Genomic DNA, 24,053 nt, shown 5'->3' with positions numbered 1-24,053 from the left:
TTGATTGAACGAATGAATAATGTGTAAGTAGGCTCCTCTGCCCATGGCATTTTCCAGGCAAGAACATTGGAATGGGCTGCCATTTCCTTCTCCAGGGGATCTTCCTGACCCAGGGATCGAACTCTGATCTCCCGCATTGTAGGCAGATTCTTTACCACTGTGCCACCTGGGAAGCCCTGTAAGTAACCAAGCCCATGAAAAAATAAATAAATGACAGAATTAATGAATGAGTAAATAAATAAAAGTTTAATAACATAATCCAACAAATGAGTTAGTAAACGGATGTGCATTTATGAATGAGCAGCTAAATCTATGAAAATCACATTACAGTCATTTTCCCCAACTTTGTCATGTGCTTTCTGTTCTCACCCACTTTGGCTGGAATCAGCTGGCCCTGCTAAAGTGGTGTGTGAGAAAGGCATTTCTCTAAGTGCCTGTGAAAACTCTTGGCAATTCAAAGGTGACAATGCTTTAATTTCATGGTAATTCTACAGCTTTACAACTTAGTAGTTTTATTTAATGGCCCAATTTAGCAGGAGATTATGCAGTCTGCCGCTAGTCCAGAGAGACTACTTTAAAGCTTGGGCCTTCCATACAAGCAGATCTACTCCCCAGCTTTACCTAAGAGACCAGCCTTCTAGAAGCTGTATGTGGTCGCCACGCCTTGGCTGACAGTGTAGTGGTAGTTTTGTTACTAAGTTGTGTCTGACTATTTGTGAGCTTATGGACTGTAGCCTGCCAGCTTCTCTGTCCATGGGATTTCCCAGACAAGAACATTGGAGTGGGTAACCATTTCCTTCTCCAGGGGATCTTCCTGACCCAGGGATCAAATCTGCACCTTCTGCATTGGCAGGTGGATTCTCTACCACTGAGCGACCTAGGAAGACCCTGACTGACAGCATGATGTATTAAACAGGAAGACTGACATTTTAAAAATCTTCCCTCTTCTAAAGCAGCTGGATGACCATCCTTGTTCAGTTCAAAAAGTCCCCTGGATAACACTTACTTGGTCTACAGAAAGCAAATTGTCTCTCTGGAATATTAGGTTGGTGCAAAAGTATTTGTGGCTGGTGCAAATTCATTGTGATTGGTGCAAAAGTAATTGAGGTTCAAAAATAATCGTGGTTGGCACAAAAGTAATAGTAATTGCAGTTGGTGCCAAAGTAATTGAGGTTTGCGCAAAAGAAATTGAAGTTAAAAAGTTATTGTGGCTGCTGCAAAAGTAATTGCAGTTCGTGCAAAACAGTAATTGCAGTTGGTGCAAAATAGCAATTGCAGTTGGTGCAAAAGTCAGCCACAATTATTTTTACACCAACCACAATTACTTTTGAATCTCACTTTTGTACCAACCTAATTGAAGCAAAATACAGGCATTATTCCAACCGATTAAACTGCTAGTGAGCCACAGTGCATATGTCACTCATGAGTGAGTACCAACAGAGCAACAATAACTGGACCATCAGGAGACACAATCTGTAGCATCCTCCCTGGATTGTGATGAGCCTGATGCCTACAGACAAGGGACACGGTTCCAAGGGAAGGGGGGAGAAGATAAAGAGAAAAACTTCAGTTTCTTAGGTGTCAGTCACTCTCCAACATTGTTTAAACGTTAACTCATTTAACTTGACTACATACCAATCATAGGAAGACATCATCAAACCCTCCATTTACAGAGAGAGAGATTGAGATACAAAGACAAGAAGACTTGTTTGTGGACCCCAGGGAAATAACTATAATACATAATAAACATGATAATTTGGAGGATGTAATATGTACCAGAAATTGTTCTAAGAGTTTCAATTAATGCATATGAATTCATGTATCCTCACAACCATATACTTAAAAAAATATAATCCATGAATTAAAAGCTTGGAATTTGCACAGACAGGATAAAGGGGTGAGAAGGTATGTGCAGACCTGTTTTTAAAGCATCACTCTTGCTGTTGTATGAATTATGAATCAGAGTGGGAAAGGTCTGGGTATTTTTTTTTTTACTACAAGGACTTGAGATGATATATTTTGTGCAATTCGGGGACCGTATCTTAATCTTTTCTATAGCTTCAGTGCCTTGTCAGTGCCTGGACAGAGCAAACAACAAATGCATATTGATTCAAATAGAAGAAGATTGCCTTCCATGCTTTCCAGTCCTTTGATAAGATAAGGCAGAGCCAAAGATTTAAATAGGATGGTTCTAGTTGGAATCCTGTTTCTATAACTCACTAGCCTCATTAGCACATTTGTAAAGAAAGGAATAGTTCAAAGTAATGCATCTTGAACTAGTTTCATGCCCAACAGATATTTAGCACTGTTTTACACGATCTGTAATCAAGTCACAATATTTTGGCAACAGTACTTCTGCCATGATGGCAGAAACTGGAGAACTTGAGCCCAGCCTAGCTTCTACAAACTGTAGAAGAGTTTGTCAGACAATGGAAGCTAATATTTCCTTTTTGGTGTGTGTGTGTGTGTGTGTGTGTGTAAACTGAAGTGTTTGGGGTATAAATCAGCCAATAAGAGATACCAAGACAGAACTTGATTACAAAAACATATGGCACCAGCAACTGAATTCTACTTCTCTTTGGTGTAAAATACAGCTTCAAAAAATTAACAATGCCCTAAGAAGTTTGGGGGAAACAAATGTGCCATAAGTGAGTGGTCCCATTGTGTGTCATGAGTAACTCTTATTTCCTCTATACTGACAGACTCTTGTGCAGTCCATACATAAGATTGTCACCTCAATGACATTGCTCTAACTTTGGAAAGCAAGGCCAACAACTATTAGACTGAACTGAATGGACATTTTTTTTTCTTTCTGTCAATGACTTGGGTGATAATCTATTACCTGCAATCCCACTGCACAATTATGTGCAGGAATATTAGAGAGATTTCAATTGCAGCTTCCCTACCTACTTCATCATGCATGCTTTGATGAGTTTTAATGAAAACAGAGCCTGTTGCCAAAGGCGTGACAAACAGAGCATCATAACAGCAAGAGCGATAAGACATAGAAATTCCCAAGGTGGCTTGCAAATGAATTAGGAGCTATTTGAGAAGGAAAACAAGTTCTGCTTTAAAGATTTGACCAAACCTTCCTTGCAAACTTCTCTTTAGTGCCTGATGGTCTCTGTACAGGTCTAGCCATGTGAAACAGGTTTTGTATCCATCAAGAAAGGAAATAAATGTGTTTTCGTTAGTGGTTCTAGACAAACGACTTTGCATATCAATATGTAATTATACTACACAGAGGAAAACCAGTGTGTGGCTGGGAAACGTCTTTTAACATGTTGACAAGGTGTCTTGTTGACAATTCAAAATGGCAAAATGTAAACAGTAGAGTGAGTTGAAATGTCAAGTTCTAGGGAAAATCTTGTCAGAGTGTCTCTTCTTTCTAATTCTGCTTTATTGATACTGGAAGTTTCCCCTCAGACATGCTCCCTCCAGGCTCCTAAGGTCTCTGAAATATGTGGCAACACAGAAGAAATAAAAACACCATTGCTAGCAGGAGGAAATAGTTACCTTTTACCACTCAGTTGGGGGCTTCCCTTGTGGCTCAGTTGGTAAAGAATCGGTCTGCAATGTGGGAGACCTGAGTTGGGAAGATCCCTTGAAGAAGGGAACGGCTACCCACTCTAGTATCCTGGCCTAGAGAATTCCATGGAGAGTCCATGGGGTCGCAAAGAGTCGGACAGGACTGAACGACTTTCACTTTAATTTTCACCATTCAGATGGTCATATAGGTTCTATCTATACTACTAGGACAGCGGTAAGAGTGAAAGAGGTCATGGTTAATATTACATCATGATATCTGTCTACTCTGTTTCACGACCATCTACATTTTGGGGCAAGGAACTTGCCATGTATAACATATTCCTCAGATAAATCTCAAAAGGCAGACAATTTTATCATCTTCATGTCCCTGATAAGAAAACCAAGATCCAGAAATGTTGAATGACTTGCTCAAGGTCACACAACTTGAACGTGCCAGCGCTAAGATAGGAACACCAGTGTGACTCCAAAACCTGTGTTCCTTCCATTAGTGACACTTATGTTGGGAGAAAAATAGGCTTTGGGGAGCCAGGAGAGCATTGATGGATCTTGGAACAATGAGGAGCAGCAGGACACTTTTCACTCTTGGACTTACAGGAAAGGTTACAAATAGCAGGAGTGACTCAAGCTCACTTCAGAATACAGTAAGCCCCCTACATACAAACTTTCAAGTTTCAGACTTGATGGAAAGGTGTGTTCCATCAACATCAGGTGTGAGTGAAATTGCAGCTTGCCCTCTGTCTCCTATTGCTGACGATCCTTCACTGTACCTCCTCCAGTCAGTAACTCTTGCCTGCTCACTCAATGCCAGCCCCTGTATACAAGCTATTGCACTTTACTACTGTACTTTTCAAGGTACTGTACTGTAGGTTAAAAATGTTTTCTTTATTTTTTGTGTTTGTTTTTTATTTATTGTTTGTGTGAAAGTATTACAAACCTACTATAATACAGCTGATTGGATTAGTTGGGTGCCTTGACTAACTTGTTGGACTTATGTACATACTGAACTTACAAACACACTTTTGGAACAGAACTCGTTTGTATGTAGGGGACTAGACATGAAGGTAATATCTCTGGTTTCAAGCTGTCATTGATGGAATGGGCCACAGCCTTAGTCTAAGATAAATTTTGGGAAGTGGGAAAAAAAAAGGAGAAAGGCAGAAATTAATGTTTAATGTGGCTGTGATTTCTCAGAGTTCTATGTACCCTGGGCTCAACACAGTCTGTGTAACAGTAAATCCAGGAGTTCTTGACACTCTGTTTCTCATTTTCCATCTAGGACCATGGAACACAAAAGTAAAGAGTGGTTATAATGCAGTGTGATCAGTAGAAATGTTCAGAAAATGAGAACAAAGCACAGAGAAGGGACACCCAACCTCTGGGTACCAAGTGCATGAGTCAAGGTTCTCCAGAGAACAGAACCAAAAGGATATATATATATATATACACATACATACATATATATATATATATATATATACACACACACATATATATGCATGCATGCGTGCTGCTAAGTCACTTCAGTCATGTCCAACTCTGTGTGACCCTGTGGACAGCAGCCCATCAGGCTCCTTTGTTCATGGGATGTTCCAGGCAAGAATACTGGAGTGGGTTGCCATTTCCTTCTCATATATATATATATATATATATATATATATATATATATATATATATATATATATTTCCCCCAGTGCCTAACTGTTTCCCAGGATATGGAGGATAGACCAGTAGGCTGGAAATCTAGTAAACTATAGCAGTTCAAGCCCAAAGATAGTATGCTGGGTGACTTTCTTCTTGCTTAGAGGAGGTCAGTCTTTGTTCTGTCGGCCTTCAGCTGATTGGATAAGGCCATCTGGCTTTTTGGAGGGCAATCTGCTTTATTCAAAGGCCACTGATTTAAATATTAGTCTTATTTAAAAATCCTCTTCACAGAAGTATTCATGATAATGTCTGATATCATCTGCACATTATGACTCAAACAATCTGATGTTACACTCACCACATTTTTGTGTATCAACAACACACACTTCCTGCACAAGTACTTTGGATGTTCACTCATTCCAGCTTCTTACTGTGCCCTGATCTTTCTCCACTCCTGTCTCACTCTTTGCATTGATTCCAATGCCCAGCACTTCCTCACTTTCTGAAGGAATCTAACTCATTCTTTGAGTCTACCTTATTCATTTTCACCAAACAATACAATCCCAAGTTGAACTAGATTCCTTGTTGTCTCAAATGCATTCCTCCCTACTGGTCCAACTAGGCTGTTAAAGCCAAGGATGAACACGAACTTGACATTGTTGTCTGAAACTGTCCACATTCAGGCTAAAAGACTTAGATAGAGGCATCAGATAGAGGCAAAAGTCCCAGGTGTCCCTTTGAATAAAACATTACATGTTAGTATATGTCACTGTTTCTCTTAGTGGTTCACTTGTTCTTAATTGTTCATCACTTGAGTGGCTTATCAACTCTGAGAGTCAGCTAGCTCTCTTAAATCTCTCTTTCATGAATGTTCCTTGAATCCATCCTAATCTCACTTTCTTTGAAGCTGCAAATGAAGGTTCTTTCTGCTTCACATGGGAACCTAATGAACAAATTCATACTTCATATATTTGCATGGTTTGTGGATGTCACTCACTGATCCTACTTCACAAACAACTTTTATCCTTAATGAATGCAAGTAACTTTTCCCCCTAGGTTTCTTTGGTCAGTTCTTTAACCAGGATATTTTCCATCTGCTCCACTGGATATACTCTCCACCCTTCTACAGCATTCTCTGAGCCCAGGCAAAGTGACTAAAAGCCTTACCCCAATAAGTACAGCAAGTTGTCTACAAACAAATGAGCTCCATTCTGAGAGTGAGTTCACAAGTCCAATTTGTTCATATGTCCAACAAAGCTGGTCTAGGTACCCAACTAACACAATCAGCTATACAGTACTATACTGTAATATTGTATAAGAATAAGCAACATCTACCATCTTTTCCAGATCTTCCAGATGTTCAACCTGGATTTAACAAAGGCACAGGAACAAGAGATTAAATTTCTAACAGCCATTGGCTCATAGAAAAAGCAAGAGAATTCCAGAAAAATATCTACTTCTGCTTCATTGATTATGCTAAAGACTTTGAATGTGTGGATCACAACAAACTGTGGAAAATCCTTAAAGAGATAGGATTACCATGCAAATCAATCAAGTGATTCAACACATTAACAAATTAAAAGATAAAATCATATAATTATCTAAATAGATTCAGAGAAAGCCTTTGACAAGATTCAACATCCATTTATGATAAAAACACTCCAGAAAGCAGGCATAGAAGTAACATGTGAAAAGTGAAAATGAAAGTCATTCAGTTGTGTCCAACTCTTTGCAACCCTATGGACTATATAGTCCATAGAATTCTCCAGGCAAGAATACTGGAGTGGGTAGCCTTTCCCTTCTCCAGGGGATCTTCTCAACCAAAGGATCAAACCCAGGTCTCCCACATTGCAGGCAGATTCTTTACCAGCTGAGCCACAAGGGAAGCCCATACCTCAACATAATAAAAGCCATATATGATAAAACTGCAGCAAACATTATCCTCAATGGTGAAAAATTGAAAGCATTTCCCTTAAAGTCAGGAACAAGACAAGGATGCCCACTCTCACTACTATTCAAACTAGTTTTGGAAGTTTTAGCCACAGCAATCAGAGAAGAAAAAGAAATAAAAGAAATCCAAATTGGAAAAGAAGAAGTAAAACTCTCGCTGTTGCAGATGACATGATCCTCTACATAGAAAACCCTAAAGACACCACCAGAAAATTACTAGAGCTAATCAATAAATAAAGTAAAGTTGCAGGATATAAAATTAATACACAAAAATCCCTTGCATTCCTATACACCAACAATGAGAAAACAGAAAGAGAAATTAAGGAAACAATTCCATTCACCATTGCAAAAAAAAGAATAAAATACTTAGGAATAAATCTACCTAAAGAAACAAAAGACCTATATATAGAAAACTATAAAACACTGATGAAAGAAATCAAAGAGGACACAAATAGATGGAGAAATATACCAATGAATACATAAAAAATGTTCATGGATCAGAAGAAGCAATATAGTGAAAATAAGTATACTACCCAAAGAAATCTATGATTCAATGCAATCCCTATCAAGCTACCAACGGTATTTTTCACAGAACTAGAACAAATAATTTCATAATTTGTATGGAAATACAAAAAAAACTCGAATAGCCAAAGCATTTGAGAAAGAAGAATGGACCTGGAGGAATCAACCTGCCTGATTTCAGACTACACTACAAAGTTACAGTCATCAAGACAGTATGTACTGGCACAAAGACAGAAACAAAGATCAATAGAACAAAATAGAAAGCCCAGAGATAAATTCACACAGCAATGGACACCTTATCTTTGACAAAGGAGGCAAGAATATACAATGGAGAAAAAACAATCTCTTCAACAAGCAGTGCTGGGAAAACTGGCCAACCACCTGTAACATAATGAAACTACAACACTTTCTAACATTGTACACAAAAGTAAACTCAAAATGGATTAAAGATCTAAATGTAAGACCAGAAACTATAAAACTCCTAGAGGAAAATATAGGCAAAACACTCTCTGACATTAATCACAGCAGGATCCTCTATGACCCACTTCCCAGAGTAATGGAAATAAAAGCAAAAATAAACAAAAGAGACCTAATTAAACTTAAAAGCTTTTGCACAACACAGGAAGCTATAAGCAAGGTGAAAAGACAGCCTTCAGAATGGAAGAAAATAATAGCAAATGAAACAACTGACAGAGAATTAATCTCAAAATATACAAGCAGCACATGCAGGTCAATTCCAGAAAAATAAATGACCCAATCAAAAAATGGGCCAAAGAACTAAACAGACATTTCTCCAAAGAAAACATACAGATGGCTAACACACACATGAAAATATGCTCAATATCACTCATTATCAGAGAAATGCAAATCAAAACCACAATGAGGTACCATCTTACGCTGGTCAGAATGGCTGCTATCAAAAAGTCTACAAACAATAAATACTGGAGAGGGTGTGGAGAAAAGGGAACCCTCTTACACTGTTGGTGGGAATGCAAACTAGCACAGCCACTATGGAGAACAGTGTGGAGATTCCTTAAAAAACTGGAAATAGAACTGACATATGACCCAGCAATCCCACTGCTGGGAGTACCCACTGAGGAAAGCAGAATTGAAAGACACACGTGTACTCTAAAGTTCATTGCAGCATTGTTTGCAGTAGCTAGGGCATAGAAGCAACCTAGATGTCTGTCAGCAGATGAATGGGTAAGAAAGCTGTGGTACATATACACAATGAAATACTACTCAGCTATTAAAAAGAACGCATTTGAATCAGTTCTAATGAGGTGGATAAAACTGGAGCCTATTATTCAGAGTGAAGTAAGCCAGAAAGAAAAACACCAATATGGTATATTAATGCATATATATGGACTTTAGAAAGATGGTAATGATGACCTTATATGCAAGACAGCAAAAGAGACACAGATATAAAGAACAGACTTTGGGGCTCTGTGGGAGAAAGAAGGCAAGGGTGGGATGATTTGAGAGAATAGCATTGAAACATGTATATTACCATATGTGAAACAGATCACCAGTCCAAGTTCAATGCATGAAACAGGGCACTCAAAGCCGATGCACTGGGACAACCCCGAGGGATGAGGTGGGGAGGGAGGTGAGAGGGGTGGTTCAGGATGGGAGACACATGTACACTCATGGCTTATTCATGTCAATGTATGGCAAATACCACTACATTATTGATAAGTAATTAGCCTCCAATTAAAATAAATACATTAATTAAAAAGAAAGAGAGATGGGAATACCAGACTACCTTACCTGCCTCCTGAGAAATTTGTATACAGGTCACGAAGCAACAGTTAGAACCTGACATGGAACAATGGAGTGGTTCCAAATTGGGAAAGGAGTGTATCAAGGCTATATATTCTCATCCTGCTTATTTAACTTATATGCAGAGTACATCCTGCGAAATCCCAGGCTGGATGAAGCACAAGCTGGAATCAAGTGTGTCAGGAGAAATATCAATAACCTCAGATATGCACATGACATCACCTTATGTCAGACAGCAAAGAAGAACTAAAGAGCATCTTGATGAAAGTAAAAGAGCAGAGTGAGAAAGTTGGCTTAAAACTCAACATTCAAATAATGAAGATCATGGCATCTGGTCCCATCTGTTTATGGCAAATAGATGGGGAAACAATGGAAATGGTGACAGACTTTATTTTCTTGGGCTCCAAAATTACTGCAGATGGTGACTGCAACCATGAAATTAAAAGACACTTTCTCCTTGACCAACCTAGACAGCATATTAAAAAGCAGAGACATTACTGTGCCAACAAAGGTCCATCTAGTTAAAGCTACAGTTTCTCCAGTAGTCATGTACGGATGTGAGAGTTGGACTATAAAGAAATTTGAGTGCTGAAAAATTGATGCTTTTCAACTGTGGTGTTGCAGAAGATTGTTGAGAGTCCTTCAGATTGCAAAGAGATCAAACCAATCAATCCTAAAAGAAATCAATCCTAAATATTCATTGGAAGGACTGATGCTGAAGCTCCAATACTCTGGCCACCTAATTCCAAGAGCTGACTCATTGGAAAAGATCCTGATGCTGGGAAAGACTGAAGGCAGGAGGAGAAGGGGATGACAGAGGATGAGATATTTGGATGTCATCACCAACTCAATGGACATGAGTTTCAGCAAGCTCCAGGAGTTGGTGATAGACAGGGAAGCCAGATTTGCTGCAGTCCTTGGAGTCACAAAGAATCAGTCATGACTGAGTGAACTTACTGAATGATCATATTTTCACCTCATTCCACTCTCTCATTTCCATCATTATCACTGAGCACTTAGCAGTTCCAGCTGCATTGCTGCTGCTTTTATGCTTGCTTCTGGACATCTCAGGCTTGAAGTAAAGATAGTGAACTACCGTACTCTATACAGTACAGTACAGTAAAGTACACAAAAGTGCAACCACTTGTAGAAGATGCATGGCAATGCATGCCAAACACCTGAACTAGGTTACATGATGGACATGCAAAAGCAGGTTCACATCTTTGAAAGTTTGCAACTTGAATGTTCGAATATAGAGAACTTATGGTACTCTTGCCTTCTAAAATCTAGCAGAATTTGCTACATGAAGACCTAGGAAAGAGACTGAAAGGGGCAAGGATAGACTGAAGTTACTCCCCAAGCTTCTTGCTGGCTATTCCCACACTGGAGGTCATAGCTGTCTTAAGGCACAGATTCTTCACATCCTGACCTCCTTTCTGCTCTGGCCACACACTTTCCCCTCACTTGAATGGGCCTGACAGTGGGAACAGTTCCTTTGTTAAAAGGTCTGTAGTATATTTCCCTAATTTCTTCTTGTACATTCACCCCTTTTTAAACAGTCCCTAAAGTAAGCAATGCATTTTCTAGATCCAGTCCTCCAGAGTAGGAAACAGTGCCAAAAATCATTTATAACCTGAATACTGGCTTGTTGTTGGCACTCAGAAAGTTGTTCAAATATGGATGTCCCTTCAAAAGACTAAAAATAAAGCTACCATACGACCCTACAATCCCACTTCTGGGCATATGTCTGGAAAAAAAAAAATGGTCCAAAAGGATACATACACTCCATTGTTCATTGCAGCACTGTTTATAATAACCAAGACATGGAAGCAAACTAAATGTCCCTTGACAGAGGAATGGATAAAGAAAACATACTATATATACACAATGGAACATTACTCAGCTATCAAAAAGAATGAATTAGTGTCATTTGCAACAACATGGATGGACCTAGAGATTGTCACAGTGAGTGAAGGATGTAAAACAGAAAAGCAAAAATATCCTATGACATCCCTTGCATGTGGAATCTAAAAAGACATAATATACTATTATCATATATTATTATATTAATAATTATTAATAATTATATATTATTATTATATATTATATATATATTATTATACTATACATAATTAACTTATTTGCAAAACAGATACAGACTCACAGTCTTAGAGAATGAACTCGTGGTTGCTAGGGGGAGGGATGAGGGTAGAGATAGTTAGGGAGTTTGAAACAGACAGGTACACACTACCATATTTTACATGGATGACTACTGTGTAGTACAGGGAACTCTGTTCAATGTTATGTGGCAGGCTGGATGGGAGGAGAGTTTGGGAAAGAATGGATACCTGTGTATGTGTGGCTGCGTCCCTTTGCTGTCCATCTGAAACTATTACAGTGTTGTTAATCAGCTATACTCCAATGTGAAATAAAAAGTTAAAAGTAAGGAAATTGTTCTTCTTTCCTTTGGGGACAGGTAAATAGTCTGGCATGCTCAAGAATTACCTGTGATAAAAAATTGAGTTTGGAATTAGCATATACACACTACTGTATATAAACTAGATGACAAGGTCCTACTGTATATTCTGTAATAACTTACATGGGAAAAGAATATGAAAAAAATGGGTATATGTATATGTATAACTTATTCACTTTGCTGTATACCTGAAACTAACACAACACTATAAATCAACTATACTCCAATAAAATATAAAAATTAAATTGAAGAAAAATCCTTCTTTTCTCTAAAATTAAGATAGCAGATTTCCTTGCTGACAAACTATAGTTCAAATGATGGATTTTCAAAAACTTTTGCTTTGTTCCTATTCAAGTGAGTTTGATCTTTTAATTTCTTAGTCATTCAATTTCATGTATTTTCCAAATGTTCTAAACTAGAAACTCATCTTGGCGAGCTTGGGCCCAACAAATGTGCAGGATCAAGTTCCCCTGGAACCTTGTTCTAACATTCATTTGTTCTGCCTGGAAATGCCATCCTTTGTGTGTTTTTTTTTGTCACTTCCTACTCTCCATCCAGGTCTTAGAGACATTACCTGTCTGTCTGATAGCTCTTCTAGGAGAGGCTGGGCTAGGTGCCCCTACTGCATACTCTCAGCACACAGCATGCAGGTACATGCTTGACAAGATGTTATCATTACCACTGTGCCTTTTCCATGATTAGCCTGTGAAGGAGACTGAAATGATACTGTTACGTGCTTAATTGTGTCCCCAAAAATGATCTCTTGAATACCTAATCCTCTTTACCTGTGAATATGCAAGGCTTTAATGAGAAATAGATTCTTCACAAGGGTAATCAAATTAAGATAATATCATACTCCATTAGACTGGACACTAATCCAACATGACTGGTGTCCCTATAAGAAGAGAAGAAACAGATATACAGATGAATAAAAGGAAATGGTCACATGTGATGTGGTGGTCACATGGAACCAGGGAGACAGTCTTCAAGAGGCAGAGACAGGGCCTGCTGCAAGGAGCCCAGAAGTGCCCATGAGTCAGGCAAACTGCCAGATGCTGAGAAGAGACCAGGAAGGACTGAGTCTCCCCAAGAGGTATCAGAGGGGATGTGGCCCTGCTAGCACCTAGGTTTTGTTCTTCTACTCTTGAGAACTGTGAGACAACATACTCTTGGGGTTGTTACAGCCATCAATATGTGAAATGTTACAGCAGCACAGAGACACTGAGGCAGACACATGGTGAATCCTTTGCAGTTTGCGCATGCAGTGCCTGAAATGTACAAATTTAAATTGAGCTGAAATGAATTGTACGTCATTTAGAGATAAGTTAAAAGCAGGGCAAACATGTATTACTGAAGAAACATACTCTGTCTTTCTCATCTATAACTTCACTCAGTCCTCCATCTAAACACTGGGCCTTCCATCTCTTGCACCCCCAAGTACTGTGGTGAAAAGTGAAAGTGAAAGTGAAGTCGTGTCCGACTCTTTTAGACCACATGGACTGTAGCCTACTAGGCTCCTCTATCCATGGGATTTTCCAGGCAAGAGTACTGGAGTGGGTTGCCATTTCCTTCTCCAGGGGATCTTTCCAACCCAGGGATTGAACCTGGATCTCCGGCATTGTAGGCAGACACTTTACCGTCTGAGCCACAAAGGGAAGCCCAGTCCTGTGGTGAAGTGACTTAGAATGTAGCCTTGGGTATGGCACCCTATCGAAATCTGTAGAAGCCTACATTCAGTCCACCCTACTGATCAGCCTAATCACACCCTTTGTTTCTCCTATAATTTGCCCTATCATCCCAGGCAGAGATCACACTGCCTTCCACCAAAAGGGGTACTTGGGGACCTCATCTCCCCAAGATTACCCTGTGGTAGGTGAGATACTGTTAAGTCACTTGAGTCGGGCCCGACTCTTGGCAAACCTATGGACCATAGCCCACCAGGCTCCTCTGTCCATGGAATTCTCCAGGCAAGAATACTAGAGTAGGTTGCTATGCCCTCCTCCAGGGGATCTTCCCAACCGAGGGATCGAACCTGCATCTCTTAAGTCTCCTGCATTGCAGGTTCTTTACCACTACAGCCTTAAATTTCCGAGGAGGGGTAAAGTGCCACTTTATCTGTAGAAATGGGTAGCATACACTGTAAAGGGACACATTGTAGCTGGGATTCAGATTTACGGTTTTCCATAAATAAAACCTGTTCATCACCCTCAACCCATCCATTTACAAGTGTCTGCAGACTTAGGAGAAACTTTTCTTTTTCCCTTTCTTTTGAACCTCAAATGATCTCTCTGAGCCACCAGGGAACCCCCCACCCACCCACCCAATGATCTCTCAGGAGTTCTAAATGAGGAAGACCTGTGGGACCACTTGGCTCCAGATCCTTATTTTGGAAACGCAGAGTCAGGCCAGAGCACTCAGCCAACTGGCACAAGGAAGAGAAGAGAGAGAACCTAGGGCCCCTGCCTCCCAGAATTGTTTATACTCTCTGTGTTATGACCTCAGGAATGCCTCTGGAAAGTGTGGAGACTAGTAGCTTTGTGCTTTTAAAAACCACAGTGAACATGTGTCCCCCACCCTGTTCAATCTGGACATGTAAACCCATGGCTGATTCATGTTAATGTATGGCAAAAACCACTACAACATTGTAAAGTAATTAGCCTCCAATTAAAATAAATAAATTAAAAAAAAAAAGAGTGAAACACAGAGCACGTCTTCTCTGACCATTTCCACCTTCCCTCTCCTCCATCCCTTGCTCCATCCCTCCCTTCTGCATCCCTCTCTTCCTTGAAGCACTTTGTCCCACTTATCCTGTGTTATAAGTCAGTCTCATTTATTAACACTTAACATTCACGAACAAAAAAAAAATGTACTTGATTACCATTATATTATGCATTAAAATTTTTTGTCAGTTAAATATGAGAATTATATAATTCAGCCAACACAGAAGTTGGCTTTTATTTCTACAAGTATCTTTAGGAAAACAAAAACCAAACCAAACACCTATATATATGCAATTGATGTGACCAAAAAGCATATTTCAAAGAATTCCTCAATCATGCACAAAACAGCCTATCAATTTTGGGACATAACATAACTCAGAGGCTTTTTGCCTTTAGCATCACATCAGCAAAACAGCAAACTTTAATATAAGTAAACATTCATCTTTAGCTACTCCTGAACAAATATCAAACATAAATCCCGAGAGAAGTCTTTCCAAAGAGGGGTAGAGCATTTCATGTAAATGAGACACATGAATCAGTCACACATGGTGTGTTATTATATTTATATTATTTGGGGGAGTTAAATTTGTCAAGCTATATTCAATGTATATATGTACTTTAATAAAAATAGAATTAGTCTGTGCTTGTCTATTAAATTCATAACATAAAATATATATCTAAAAACACAAACATTCATAGAAAAACACACATATACATTTATAGCAAAAAAGTCCCAAGGAAAATCTAATAATAAAATATTAATAGCAATCTCTGGATTGTGGTTTATACATGACCTTATATTTCTTCACACTTTTTTTTCCCTTAAATTTTCTGTAATTAGCATTGATTACTTTTATTACAAAAACAAAAACAGGGTTTCAAGCAAAACAAAAGCAATACAAAGTATCCAATTAATGTTTCAGTGATATAGATTATTGCTGCACCAGAGGTTTTGCTTGCTTCCTGAGTCTTGACTATTAGTTTCAGGATTTATTGTCTAGCAGGTCATGAAATTCTCACATGCTCTTTTCTTCTATGTAATATAGAGTTAAAAGTATCTACCCCAGATTTTTGTTGCAAAGAATTAAAGGACATGATATCTGCAAACTCTCAGTTCAGTTTCCAAAGATGGCAGGAGCTGAGCAATTGATGCCATGACCAAAAATCCTATTATTATATGTCACACCCATCATTCAGCAGACACTGATCTCTTTTGCCTCATTCTGTAACCAAATCACTTCCTCCATTTTTTCAAATTGTGGACTGGGGACAAATTACATCAGAATCACTTGAAAAGCTCAGTAAAATATGTTTACTGAATTTAGAATTTCTGACTCTGGGAAGTCTATTTTTAACATTATTCCCAAGAGATTCATATGTTAATTAAATTTGGAAAATAACCAAGATCTACTGAGAAGTCTACTTCTTGACCAGGTTGTTGAACATTACAGGCTGGCATAACCATGAAAAGAAAACAGTAACACAGTTTCTAATTATGTTATAGGGCTATTGAGAAGCAGCTAGCATACATTTTGGAGAAATGAAGTATTATGGAAATGGAATGAAATGACACACAATTCCATGTAACTAGCATTTTCTGCAGAAATTGTGGCCCTTTGTATTCAGATGGGCAAATTATTGCTAAATGCCCTTCATCACTGTTTTGGCAATGGTTTGTTTACATTTCTACCTGTAATATTGCATGCTATTTTTCCTGATTTTACTGCCTCATGAATGACAATGACTATGTCTTATTTCTCTGAATATCCTGGGTCCCCAGGACAGTGTTTGGCTATGGAAAGAGCTCCACAGATGTGATATGGTTACCCAGTTGCAGTAGAGCCTGGGGCCTAAGGACCCAAAGAGCCTTGATAGAGTCCTACTTTTCTGCTTCATTACATGATTCTGCTGGCATCTTCAAAAGCCAGTGTGCAAACAAACAAACCAAAAATGTGTATGTGCTGATTAACAATATTCACGACAGAGTACTCATATAGCTGTAGTTTTAAGTAACTATCACATCAGGTTGTGGTGTGGAATTGTTTTTTTTTTAAAGAATAAATTAGTAATCACATGCTGTTTCCATATAGTAATTGGCTCTTAATATGTCCTTAGACACTTTTAGAAAGAAGTTACAAGATGTTATGAGATTGCCAGGGAAAATAGAATTATCCCAGGTTTTGATTAGGCATCTGCAGAATAACTGGTCAGTTGCACTAATATAGATGATTTTGTTTAATCCTCCCAACTCTGAGAGGTGGAAACTACTATTTCCTCTTCACTGATGCAAAAATAAAGCTCAGAGAGAACCTCAGAGTCACACAGTCCTCAGGGACAGACCTGAATCCAGCTTTCACACTTCCTGAGTCAGGGCTTTCTATTGATTTTGTTTTTTGTCTTTTTTGTTTGTTGGGTTATTTTCCTTTTCTTTTTGTTTTTGACTTTTAAGAGAGGAAAAGAGACCTTGGTCAGCTCTGCAAAATATGCTTGATAATTAATCTTTGGTTCAGTGGAAACTTGTCAAGACCATTATCACATTCTCTTCTCTCATGAAAATAAAATAGCTGTTAATTCCTATTATTTACCTAAATACAATCTCCCCTCTGAAGTTGGTCTTTAATTTTTTTTTTTTTCATACAAGTGTTCCCTTCCAGTGGGTTTTCCTTTGCTGGCTACCATCATATAGCGACATGAAGCATGAGTGGGAATTTTACACCCTTACCTGTGATGTTGCAGTACACTTGGAAAGGTCCCAGGGGCCCGCTGCCATCTGCGTCGATGTAGAAGAAACCAGCCGTGTTGCCTTGGTGCCTGTACACCTCACAGGATTGCTCATAGAGGGCTGGAAAGACATAAAGGCAGCAGAGAGGAAACTTTGCTTGGCTCTGCATGTCCCTTTGGAGGATCAGTAACTCTTACTTATTGTATTGACTTCCAATTGTGATTTCTTTCCCTTTTCCTATAATCTTATTTCCCTCCAAGCCTTCACAAACCAGTATCCCAATGTTTGATGGAACTGTCTCCTGCATTCATCCTAATACCCATTCTTCTCAACAGCTCTTAGGTTACAGTCTCTAAAAAATCTCCCCTTTCCTCTTATACAGCCCTTCCCTATGCTGATGTATTTGTCTTTCACCTACACTCACACAGTTGTGAAGCTAGGACATCATATACTATTCTGTCTCCTGCAGTGGTTACAGAATCTAAGTGGTGACTGAGTGCAGTTTGCGGCTGTGTTTCATCATCTGGCACGCTGTCACACTCACAATGGGAGACAAAAAAATTAAAATGTACAAATAATAGAAGCTAGAAAGGTTGTGGATAAAAAGGAGTTCTATGACACTGTTGATGGGAATGCAAAAGGTTTCCCTGGTGGCTGAAGTGGTAAAGAATCAGCCTGCAATGCAGGAGACTCAGGCTCTATCCCCAGGATGGGAAGATCCCTTGGAGAAGGGAATGGCTACCCACTCCAGTACTCTTGCCTAGAGAATCCTATGGACAGAGGAGCCTTGTGGGTTATAGTCCATAGGGTCACAAAGAGTCTGACATGACTGAGGAACTAAAACTTTTACTTTCATGAAGGAGAACAGAATGGAGTTTCCTTAGAAAACTAAAAATATGCTCTAAAAATAGAGCTACCATAAGATGCAGAAATCCCACTAATAAAGTAAAATGACATTATCTTATCTTTGTATACCCAGAGCTCAGAACAATAACTATCACCCAACAGGTGCCTGTAGGGAAAGAGAAAATTAGCCAGGATGGCATGGTCAGGCTCTCTTGCCCCATGGCTTCTTGCTCTTGCCCCACACTTTGTAAATAATGATTATGTAAAAGCTGAGATCACTTAGAGCACTACACATGTGCATCAGGAGGTACTCACTTGGTCATGGGTGGCTGTGCATGGTACACCTGTATGAGCTTCACCATGAAAGCCCTGGCTGCTGCCACATTGAGGCTACATTGGAGTGATATCATGGTTATGTTCTATGAAGTTATGCTATGGTTCTGTTATGGCTACATGAGGTTAGGTTATGGCTGCTGCTACAGGTGCTGCGTCAGCCAGGAGAGAGGCTGTGTTATGACTGCCATGCCAGCCAGGAGACAATAAATGTGTCTACAGTTTCTATGGCTCCTGGAGTCTCCGTCCAGCCTCTTAGCTCACACCTTGCCTATCCTGGATTCAGCGAACAGGGCTAACAGTGTGAACAGCAAGACGACTGCCATCACAAATAGAATCATTAAAGACACAGTGCCCAATAAGTTTGATTCAGTTTGACTTAAGAAGCATTTACTGAGTCCTTCATATATATCAACACGGTGGTAGCCACTGAGTAACAGACCAAGGATAAGGCAAAGTGTCTGTGCCTTGGGAAGTTACAACCTGGTTATAGCCACAGAGACCTGTATGTGCTCAGAGAGAGGCAGACACAGCTGTTCTGAAATGGGACACTTTGAGCAATCTGCAGGTAAAAGAAATTTATAAATCTCATTACACCAACATGAATGAAGCTGGTGGGATGGAAAGCAGGCATCTGCTATCTCACAAATGAGAAAATAGAACGTCATTGGATGCTTGAAACAAAATAACATAGCTCAGAGCAGTAGGTACACGTCCAATTATGTCATCCTCCATGCTTAAAACACTTCAGTGGCTCCTACCAGCTTTAAAGGTAGAGCAACAACTCCTCATCTTTGACAACGTGCCCCTGTGGCTAATGCCCCGTCCCAGGAACACGAAGCTGCAGTTTGTTACGATCAAGTGTGAGGGCTGCCTCATGTAATTCATTACCAATAAAGTTCTAAAGCTTCAGAGGCTTTGACTTTGTATAAATTAGAGTGATTTCAAGGTGATCCTTGTTCTCACGTAATTCTCCCTTGCAGTCATGTACCGTTTCTGAAGCTGGGGGCCGATGGGAAGATGAAAGCTTGCACCCTACATACTAAGGATGACATAGAGCTTATTTCTATTGGCTTAAACTAATAGCACACCAGGGTGTGTGTCACACATATGAAAATATGCACAGAAACCTGTAAAATAACTCACCTAATCAGTACTTCTTGAAATCCGAACCCTCCCTACAAGTATAGGCTGGAATTACAGATTTGCTTCTAACCAAATATGATGTAATTTTCAAGATCAGATTGTAAAAAGACAAGTAGTTTCCATCTTGGGTGCTTTTAGAGTACAAGCTTTCACAGATGCCACTTGCTAGGTCCTGAAGAAGCCCTTTCAAGGGATCCACAGGATGAGCCTCAGAGCTTCTGAGGCATGCTGTATATGTGAGATCCAAAGATCTCCAGAGTTAAACACCGGTGTGACAACAGCCCCTTAAGACTGAACCAGAACTACTCAGCCAAGTAGCTCAAGGACCCAGAGAAAATATGAAGTGATAATGTCCATTGCCTCCAGTTTTGCTACAATTCATTGTGCAGCAATAGATAACTAATAAACCCTCAAAGCATTAATTGTCTCATGTGGTTATAGGTATAAAATGAGTCTATGTCATATAATTGTAGTAAAGATTCAGAGATAATCCATATACAACACTTAGCATAGTACATGGCACATGGGAAGAACTTGATAAATATAAACTATCATTATTATCATTATTAAGTTATTTCATGCTATGTTTTCTCTTCTTTTTTTGGTCAATTTTTTGCTTACTTGATTTTTTTCCCACTTCTTGTCATGAATCAATTAGGGCCTATCAAGAAAAACCAATAGGCCCTACCCTTCTTTGCAGAGGCTATGACATTTATTTCTCAGTTTATTCTTTGGGTATTAAATATTTTATCTCTCAATTGCATGTCCATATTACTACTTATAATATATTTATAGGTTATCTATTTGCTTATCAATGGGAAAGATGAGAACTTATCTTTTTCATCACCTCTTCCCACATGCAAAGAATTTTCTGTTTCCTTATACTTCCAATATAGGAGGATTGCAATTTTTGTTATATCAATCACCATTGTTTATAATAAAACAACAATATGCATGATATTCACAAATAGCAAGCATAACAGTGTTGTTGTTTCCTTTCCTGAACAAAATTTGCTTTTTCTTAAAATTAATAATTGTCTCATTATCTCTGTCATTGGCCTTATTTTTATCTATACATATATCACAAATTTAACTCCAGACTTACTAACAACTCTCCAAAATACTTTCCAAAATATCCAGGAAATAACTACTTTAAATGGATACCTTGGAGAAAGAAAAGGGGAAAGTAGATAGTCAAAAAGCTAGGCCTTTCTGAATATACCATATTTTAAATTTCAAAATGATATATTTTAAATAACTAAAAAATAAAGTTAAACATATTATTAGAAACTTTGAAATTCCTAAATATTAAAAGGAAATTAAAATAAATTAATATATAAATTATTTCAAGTGATATTTAAATTCAGTGTTTTCTTTTTTACTTTTTATGACCCAAAAAAGTCTAATACACACTAAGAGTACAGGGAGTAAAAACAAAATAAACTTGATATCACAATCAGTTTCAATAATAATCAGTATTTGGTAATCTTGTCTTGTCTCTAGTACCTATATTATCAGTTACCCATTACTAGATAACAAATCATTACAGAACTGTCTTAAGACAATAATCATTTTATGATTCTGTCCTTGATAAGTGAGGCTGGGGAGTACTTGGCCAAGCTTGGATGGTCTTTATAGGGCTGCCCAATTATCTGAAGTCAGTGCAGAGTGAGAGGAACTTGATCATAAGCTGGGGTACTCTCCCTCTATCGTCTCTCCAAAGTCAGCGAGCACAGTTCTGTGGTAAAGACTCCAAGAACAACATGAGAGCAAGTGTTTGTCAGGCCCCTGATTGAATGATGTTTGCCAATACCCCTTCGACCAAACCAAGTCACTTAGCCAATACAATCCAAACAAAGGATCCAGGACCTGAGAAGAAACGGAGCTACAGGACAGACATGCACTGTGGCACTGACCTCATAGAGCAGGTCACACTGCAGTGTGATATGAATGTAAAAGAAACATCTTACTAATAAGGTACCAAGTTTTAGGGTTCATTTCCAACCTTCAGTTCAGTTCAGTCGCTCAGTCGTGTCCGACTCTTCGCAATCCCATGAATAGCAGCACGCCAGGCCTCTCTGTCCATCACCAACTCCTGGAGTCTACCCAAACCCATGTCCATCAAGTCAGTGATGCCATCCAACCATCTCATCCTCTGTCGTCCCTTTCTCCTCTTGCCCCCAATCCTACCCAGCATTAGGGTCTTTTCCAATGAGTCAACTCTTCGCATGAGGTGGCCAAAATATTGGAGTTTCAGCTTCAACATCAGTCCTTCCAATGAACACCCAGGATTGATCTCCTTTAGGATGGATCGATTGGATCTCCTTGCAGTCCAAGGGACTCTCAAGAGTCTTCTCCAACACCACAGTTCAAAAGCATCAATTCTGCGGCACTCAGCTTTCTTCACTGTCCAATTCTCACATCCACACATGACCACTGGAAAAACCATAGCCTTGACTAGATGGACTTTTGTTGGCAAAGTAATGTCTCTGCTTTTAAATATGCTATCTAGGTTGGCCATAACCTTCCTTCCAAGGAGTAAGCATCTTTTAATTTCATGGCTGCAATCAACATCTGCAGTGATTTTAGAGCCCAAAAAAATAAAGTCTGACACTGTTTCCACTGTTTCCCCATCTATTTCCCATGAAGTGATGGGACCAGATGCCATGATCTTAGTTTTCTGAACGTTGAGCTTTAAGCCAACTTTTTCATTCTCTTCTTTCATTTTCATCAAGAGGCTCTTTAGTTCTTCTTCACTTTCTGCCATAAGGGTGGGGTCATCTGCATATCTGAGGTTATTGATATTTCTCTCGGCAATCTTGATTCCAGCTTGTGCTTCATCCAGCCCAGTGTTTGTCTTAAAGGAAATAAACCCTGAATTCTCATTAAAAGGACTGATGCTGAAGCTAAAGCTACAATACTTTGGCAACCAGATGCAAAGAGCAGACTCACTGGAAAAGATCCTGATGCTGGTAAAGACTGAAGGCAGAAGGAGAAGAGGGCAACAGAGGATGAGATGGTTGGATGGCATCACAGTTTCAACTGCCATGAACTTGGGCAAACTCTGGGAGATGGGGAGGGACAGGTAGGCTGGCGTGCTGCAGTCCATGGGGTCACAAAGAGTCAGACAGGAGACCTGGCAACTGAACAACAATCACCTCAGATATATTCTTTCCCCACATCTGAAGCTAAATCTAATCAAGCCCTGAGATTTAAACACTAATTTACAGTAGAAAGAAAAGAAAATGAAGTTACTCAGTCACATCTGACTCTTTGCAACCCCGTGGACTGTAGCCTACCAGACTCCTCCATCCATGGGATTTTCCAGGCAAGGATACTGGAGTGGGTTGCCATTTCTTTCTCCAGGGGATCTTTCCGACCCAGGGATCAAACCTGGGTCTCTCACATTGCAGGCAAACACTTTATCATCTGAACCACCAGGGAATTTACAGTAAGAGACAAAGAAATTTATAGTAAGAGGTAAAGATCCTTTTGTATCCAAAAGGATACAAACAGCTAAATCCAGAATCTAGGAAAATATGACTCATTTTCTTCAACAAATAAATGGCAAAATAAGAATAGGGATGCAGGAGACACATCAGTCCAACACTATCTGCAGACACTGTTAGGTTACTGATTCCAACAAGGCAAAGAAAAAAATTAAGAGAACCAGAAATATTAAAATTGATTTGCTATCTTTAAGTATTTTTTTTTGATGTAGGAGCATGTTTATGTTTTAAATTTTTAATGGAGGATAACTACTTTACAATGTTGCACTGATTTCTGCTGTAAATCAGCTATATGTATACATATAGCCCCTCTCTCTTGAACTACCCTCTGACAAACCCCCATTCCACCCCTCACAGTTGTCACAGAGTGCAGAGTTGAGCTCCCTGTGCTATACAGTGGCCTTCTACCAGCTATCATAGCCAACCAAAATTTAAAACACTTCTTAAGTTATCTTGAAGTGTTTTAATTTCATGGTTACAGTCACCACCTGCAGTGATTTTGGAGCCACGAATATAACGTCTGTCATTGTTTCCATTGTTTCCCCATCTATTTGCCATGAAGGGATGGGACTGGATGCCATGATCTTCATTTTTTGAAGGTTGAGTTTTAAGCCAGTTTTTTCACTCTCCTCTTTCACTCTCATCAAGAGGCTCTTTAGTTCTTCTTCGCTTTCTGCCATAAGGGTGGTGTCATTGCATATCTGAGATTATTGACATTTCTCCCAGCAACCTTGATTCCAGCTTGTGCTTCATCCAGTCTGGCATTTCGCAGGATATACTCTGCGTATAAGTTAAATAAGCAGGGTGACAATATACAGCCTTGGCATACTCCTTTCCCAATTTGGAACCACTCTGTT

At 39.2% G+C, this 24,053-nt stretch overlaps 1 protein-coding gene across 3 annotated transcripts in view; it reads right to left on the bottom strand.

Moving 5' to 3' along the window:
- Window positions 1–24,053, bottom strand: part of CNTNAP5 (contactin associated protein family member 5) — a 982,292-nt gene that overhangs the window by 295,269 nt on the left and 662,970 nt on the right. For all 3 annotated transcript variants that reach the window (XM_081576090.1, XM_081576091.1, XM_081576092.1), the window contains one exon: window positions 17,363–17,482. In XM_081576090.1, coding sequence (XP_081432216.1) covers window positions 17,363–17,482 — 120 coding nt within the window. The remainder of the gene's footprint in view (window positions 1–17,362; window positions 17,483–24,053) is intronic.

Source organism: Giraffa tippelskirchi, chromosome 3 (assembly GCF_054371585.1).
Source record: "Giraffa tippelskirchi isolate mGirTip1 chromosome 3, T2T-mGirTip1v1.2.pri, whole genome shotgun sequence".
Classification (NCBI taxonomy): Eukaryota; Metazoa; Chordata; class Mammalia; order Artiodactyla; family Giraffidae; genus Giraffa; species Giraffa tippelskirchi.
Note: the sequence above shows the minus strand (reverse complement) of the source record. Positions and strands in the feature narration are given on the sequence as shown.